General features: G+C 45.1%; 1 protein-coding gene across 1 annotated transcript; it reads right to left on the bottom strand.

Annotated features, from left to right (window-relative positions):
- Positions 1–1,424: 1,424 nt before the first annotated feature.
- LOC123511317 lies at positions 1,425–3,868 on the bottom strand. Its single transcript, XM_045267099.1, has 2 exons — positions 1,963–3,868; positions 1,425–1,674 (listed from the first exon to the last, which is right to left on the bottom strand). Exon 1 carries the CDS (start codon positions 2,985–2,987, stop codon positions 2,481–2,483), a length of 507 nt encoding a protein of 168 aa, XP_045123034.1. The 5' UTR covers positions 2,988–3,868; the 3' UTR covers positions 1,425–1,674; positions 1,963–2,480.
- Between the last annotated feature and the right edge of the window lie 2,958 nt (positions 3,869–6,826).

Here is a 6,826-nt window from a genome sequence, read left to right as displayed (position 1 = left end):
CGCCGTATCACGCAAGCAGACAGGCTTTTGAATACACCAGCGCCTCTCGTGGACAACACGCGCACTACTCACTTCCCCTGTTCAAAACAATAACAGTGTCAGCAGCAACTCGTCTTCCCTCGCTCAACTTACCACCAAAACGCCCTGCAATGTCGCCTAGCGATGCTAAGACCAGGAAGTCTCTTACTCTCGAAGTGAAGCTGGATATTATTCACCGACATGAGAGAGGCGAGAAAACTAATAGCATTGCTCGACACTATCTTGACTCCATCTACTGTCTCTACTATTTTCAAGTCGGCAGACTGTATTAAGAAGGCTGGTGAGACCGTATCTTCCTTGCAAGCTAAAAGAACCACCTGTACTCGTGACTCTACAATGGATAAAATGGAAAATCTTGTGGAAATGTGGTACATAAGTTCTGTATGTGATACAATAATGCGCCCTTTGTTTACATTCCACAGGCTGCCGGTTAGTGTTTTTCCCGTTTCACTCTCCTTCCCTTCATAAATTTAAGATCAACAACATTATAAAGTTACATACATTAGTGTACATTATAATGACTTAAATTAAACTGCCTAAATGTTTAACTTCATAATTTTTACTTTCATTAAACCTTTCACTGTACTGTGATGCACTCTCGCTTTGTTTACTCTCAATGGAAGTTCAAGTCAGGGGTTAAACTTGTTATAATCGGTTTGCTTAACGAAGATTTTTTAGGAACGTAACCCGTTCGTTAAGTGGGGTTACCTGTATGTGCAGTGTATCCAATGTGTAGAAGGCATGTCTTTAGCAGTTTTTTACTAAGTTTCAGCCACCTGTGATAGGTAGGCGTGACATTATGGTGAAATGTACTAGGCCTTAATTAGGGAAACAAGATAGCTATTGTTACGCCACCCCCACTGTCCGCACAGCCTTCACAGCCGTGATAGGAACTCACTTACCACAGTGGCAGCTCAGAACAACACGGGACGATCGGCAACAGATACAGGGATACTTCTCGGTGAGATTCGTTGCTAGCAAGGGAAGCAAGGCATAAGTACTCACCCCAGTCTCAGGCAGCCTCACTCAGAGAGGCAGGTTAACAACACTTGGCAAAATTCCTTTAGTTTACTGGCACAGAAAGTAATACAGTACAAGGTGGCACACAGAGTACTTACATTACAGTTACATACAAGTGTATTGAAATGACAGCGGTAGGCAGTGGCGAGTGGAGGAACTCATCTCACAGCCTAACAGGGCTAGGAAGCAGGACAGTGTATCGTCGCATATTCTGTCTCAGCAACGTCTTGTCCTCAGGAGAGAGAGTGGGTGGCAAAGGAGAACTGTCTCAGCAACGTCTTGTCCTCAGGAAAAAGTGGTGGGAGAAGAAAGCGGGTGGCAGACGAGCATCGAGAGCAAGGTTGAGGAAGAGCCAGAGCATTTTAAACATTTTAAACATTTTATTCAGAAAGGGGGGGGAAATTACATTGAGGGGGTGGTTGGTATACAAGAAAAGAATAGAAATACAGAAATACAGTATTAGAATTACTGTGCCACAGAGCAAGGCTGCGACCAGCTTTTATATCCCCTGCTCCACTCCTACTGGCTCATCCACGAGCCAATCACAGTTGGAATATCCACCTGGACACCAAGCTGCTTCCTGTCATCGCACATCTGGTAGCCTCAATACCACCTCTGCAACCAAAAGCAGCGATAACAACGTGATAGCGCTGCCAACGCTATCTACCCTACTCAGTGTCGCTACAACACTGCCCTCCCCCACAAAAGTAGTTGTCTCAACTATTCATCATGACTTTCACACACGTAGTCTGTCCACCACTGAGGTCTTTTCCTCGTTCTGAGGGGGCGAGATACATGCGGTTCACTCTCAGCCTTGTTCTCTGGATCCTCACGTGCACCGACAGCACACTGTGCAACATTATCTATTCCACCGTCACTCTCCACCTCGTTGTTGCTCCTCACCTCAGTCTAGCGACGAGGGTGGTCCCTGCTGGCCCCACGTGAAGTGGCCTTCCTCCACAGCAGCCTACAGGCGGTCGACGTGGACAATGCATGACCGCCTACTTGTGCCATCGCCCAGCTTGTAGATGACGGCCGAGAGTCGTTGTAGAATAGTATACAGGCCTTCCTACGAGTACATTCCCAGTAGTTCTGCAGCTTCAGAGTGAGGACTTGTTTCTTGTGGAGATTATACATCCAGACACGGTTCCCTACTGCATACTGGGCGTCCCTAGCGCAGCTGGTACCAAGAGTGTCATGGCTTGCCACGCGAGGCGAAGATTGCCCGACACCTGTCGCCGTGTGTCATCCATCCGCTGCTGCAACGCCATTACAAACTCAGGCGCCATCTGTGATAGCTCTTCCCCAGGTGTTCGTCCAGTGGCCAGGTCCAGAGGTAGCCACATCTCTTCTCTCTTGGCCATTGGGACACGGCGATGTGGCTGCTTTATCGGTGGACTGTCTGCGGTGTTGAAGGAGTGCTAAACCAGCAATGTACAACCATAATCTTGGGCATCTCGGCTGAAGACATCTTCGTGTTCCATCAGCAGCTTCTCCAACTTCACCACCTGCTTTGTAGTTAGCTTGGTGGATCTACATACCGCTAAGTCCATCACGTGTGGAGGTAGCGCGGAGCTTGCCTCACCCACACCTCCATCCATCTCGCCACCGCAGCGAATTGCCGCTGCCTGGCGTCCACGGGCTGTCACAGTGGCGTCTGCAACCTCACCTTCCCTCACGACTTGGCAGTGCAGTTCCAGCCTCTTGTCCTCGACATCTGAACTCGTCACGGGGCTCTCCACCTGTTCAGCAGCATCCTCAAGAATCAGTGGTACCATTTCCCCACGTACCTGCATCTGTAGCCTTCCAAGGTCCACACACGCTGCACTCAACCAGGAAATCCAGCCCCAGCAGACCGGGTTATATAGTAGCATCTCCTCAACGCCACCCAGTGTGATCATTGACATCACGGGGCCTCGTAGCGTCATACAGTGGTCAGTCACGCCACACAGCTACCGGTCTGACACAGGGAGATCTTGAGCTGCCACTACTTCTTCCCTGACGATGGTCTTTACCGCACCAGTGTTCACCACCAAAGGGACACAGGCGGCCATCCACCTTGTTCTCGACAACTTCAGTGCATCCCTTGCACTGTTGTCTCACTGCCACCAGTTCTTCCTTGAACTCTTCCGGCAGGTCTTACTGCAGCCTTCTGCTGTGTTCCAAGGTGAACTGTCTTGCTTCCCCGACTGCTGCTCGCATCTCCTCTCGCATCAGGTCCATTTGCACCACCACTGCACTCATTTCCTGTTTAATTTCCCTTGTTTCCTGTGCCATTTTGTTCATTGCCTGTACCAACCCAGCGACCAAGTTTTCCAGCCTTTTCCAACCTAGCTCACTGCCTCTCGCATCTGCCATGGTGCACTAGTACCTGGCAACCTCGCTAGCCAAACTTTATCCCAACTGTTAAGCCGCCCCACCGACCCCACAGCTGCGACAGGAACTCACTTAACACAGCGGCAGCCCAAGAGAGCACAGGAAAGGTCGGTAACAGACACGAGGGATACTTCTAGGCGAAGATTCGCTAGCAATGGGAGCGAAGCACAAGTATGTACTCACCCCAGACTCAGGGAGCCTCACTCAGAGAGGCAGGTTAACAAGAAACACTTGGCACAATTCCTTTAGTTTACTGGCACAGAAAGTAATACAGTACAAGGTGGCACACAGAGTATCTACATTACACAGTTATATACAATTGCAGTGAAATAACAGTGGCGGGCAGTGGTAAGTGGAGGGACTAATCTCACAGCCTAGCAGGGACAGGAGGCAGGACAGCGTCTCGTCTCATATTCTGCCTCAGCAACATTATGTCCTCAGGAGAGAGAGAGAGAGAGAGAGTGGGCGGCAGAAGAGAACTGTCTCAGCAACGTCTTGTCCTCAGGAAGAAGTGGTGGGAGAAGAGAGTGGGTGGCAGACGAGTGTCAAGAGCAAGGTTAAGGAAGAGCCACAGAGTAAGGCTGCGATCAGCTCCATTCCTATTGGCTCATCCACGAACCAATCACAACTGGAATATACAAATGGACATCAAGCTGCTTCCTGTCACTGCACATACGGTAGCCTCAATACCACCTCTGCAACCAAAAGTAGCGATACCAACGTTATAGCGCTGCCAACGCTATGTACCCTACTCAGCGTCGCCGCAACACTATGTATGGTATGCAATAACAAAAGACTGTTTTCTCTTCTAACACTATAAAATTCTGTTGTAAATTCAATAACCCATTAGCATTAGAAGCTTAATTACAATCGACATCGTGTTCTAAAAATGGCATATAGCAATGAGTGAAGGGGTGAGGATGAGGAAAGGGAGGTAAAATCTTTACAACAGTTCCAACAACTTGAGAACACATAAACTGTTGTCTTTATATCTTGAAATTAAATTAATTACTCATCCTCATCCATTTGACACAACCGCTCACAGGTGCAAATGCTTATGCAAGTGAGAAAGCTAGCCTTTAGACAGCCACATCTGGTGGGGCTACACCCATTTTTAGAAGAGTAACTTATCAATGCCATACATGATTTTGGCACCGATTGCAAGGACATTAGCACTGACGTAAGCTTTCCAGCTTTAAAGCTCCATCTCATCTTGATCAACAGGACACTAACTTCTAGTCCAGAATCACACAGATCGTAGGGTACAGAAGTTCCTTCAAGTTATTGTTCAATACAATACATATACATGATTTCGGCGCATAGAATCACTGAGGTCATATAATAGAACGTTATTCTTTTACTGAATTGAATAGAACGTCCACTAACATGGTGCTTACTCTTGGGCTGAATCGCCTTGACTGATGAAAAAATGGGTCCAGATCATTCATTGATTCTGAATCGCCATGAATCGGCAAGATTTTAATTGACTTGATTCACCTGGTGTAAACGTTTACATTGAAACTATTGTGGCAAATCAACATAGTTCATGAATCGTTTTGATTCTTCATAAATTGAATTCATTCGATTCGCTTGGTGTAAGCGCACCCTAACCGTTTACACCAGGCGAATCAAGTCAATTAAAATCACGCCAATTCATGGTGACTCAGAATCAATGATTGGTTTGGACCCATTTCTTCATCAATCAAGGCGATTCAGCCGAGAAGTAAGCACCATATTAGTGGACATCATAATCAATCTAGTACGAAAATGATGTGCTATATAATGTACATGTATTATATTGAACCATAGAAGGAATTGCTGTGGCCTACAAATTACTATATAGACAATAGTATTCTGCATATTTTGAAAACAAATGACAACAGAAAGCGTTATGGATATGCTTACATATTTTCATATGGCAACTGTAGTGTATAGGGAGGCGGTGGCGTAGTGGATCAGGTGGTGAGCGTGGGATCGGGCAGACGTCCAGGCGTAGGTTCGAATCCCACCACGTACAGCCTTAAAACACTTTGCCATTTGTCGAGTGGTTTAAAGTTACCTACATGAATGTCACCATGATACCCAGGTTCTAGGTGGTTACACTCAAGATGAGCTTGGGTGGTGATATGGGCCCTAATATGGCTAACACTATAAATAAAATTGCCTGCGGCACTGAACAGTGCTTCCCATACACTCTTCAAGTGTGCCTACAGGCGCTATAGGCCTTACCGTAAAAAAAAAAAAAAAAAATCATCTACTTTTGAAATGTGTAACATAACGTATCCATCAGTCAGCCAGGCACCAGACAGAGTGGGAGAGGGGTGTAAACTTTCTGCTACTAACCCCTGTGCCTCTGATTTCGTTCACTAAATACTACGGTATGTCACGTCACAAAGTTAATATGACAAAATGCTAGAATTAACATAGCTGTAATTGTTTTGATATCCTCTTAATATCTTCCGTACACCGTTAAGCCTAAATAAAGAGTAAATGTGATAATATGGTATCAACTGGTGCACCCATTTCTTCCGCGGTGAATGTATAATCAGTGAATCATTAGGTCGTGCCACTCGGCAGCTCCACGTAGTGAGATAAAGTATTCTCTCAGAGTTACAAATTGATATGGCTTCTGCTGTAGGCCTAGCACTTCTTGTTGGTGACAGGCTCCACCAACATCTTAAATTATTCAGTGGTTATCCTTCAAAAAAAAAAAAAAAAAAGATAAATAGGTTAATAAATAAATAAATAAAATAAATTAATAAATAAAAAAAACTCCTGATTATTAACTAAATCTTGGAACAACTGTACAAAGCTCCCAAACTGAGGTCTTCTAGAATTAATTGCATGCACCCATATTCGTTGCCGACACCTACGCCTATGCTTCTTCAACCACTGTAACTGCTATTTCTGCCAAAGTTAATACATCCATACTGCCTTGGTACTGAATCATCTCAATGATATTAATTAGATGTGTTGAGACTCAGTCGGTTGGAACTATGCAGATTCAAAATTATTTGATTCAAAATGATTCTTCATGAATTTATTCGATTTGCTTCACTTGGTGTAAACGCAACCTAAGGGTCCATTTATACCAAACGAATCGAATTTAATCAATTCATGAAGAATCAACACGATTCATGAATCGTGTTGATTCGTCACATTAGTTTCAATGTAACCGTTTACACCAGGCGAATCAGTCAATTCAAATCATACCAATTCATGGCAATTCAGAATCAATGATTGGTTTGGACCCATTTTTCATGTCAAGGTGATTCAGCTGAGGAGTAAGCACCATGCTAGTGTACGTTCTAATCAATTTAGTAAGAGAATAAATAACGTCCTATATCCCAGTGATCCTGTGTGCTGAAATCATGTACATGTATTGTACTGA

The sequence above is a fragment of the Portunus trituberculatus genome, chromosome 31 (genome assembly GCF_017591435.1).
Source record: "Portunus trituberculatus isolate SZX2019 chromosome 31, ASM1759143v1, whole genome shotgun sequence".
Taxonomy (NCBI): Eukaryota; Metazoa; Arthropoda; class Malacostraca; order Decapoda; family Portunidae; genus Portunus; species Portunus trituberculatus.
Note: the sequence above shows the minus strand (reverse complement) of the source record. Positions and strands in the feature narration are given on the sequence as shown.

Excerpts from the sequence above, each read along its gene's own strand:
- LOC123511317 (XM_045267099.1), bottom strand. The coding sequence starts at position 2,987 with ATGACGCTACGAGGCCCCGTGATGTCAATGATCACACTGGGTGGCGTT.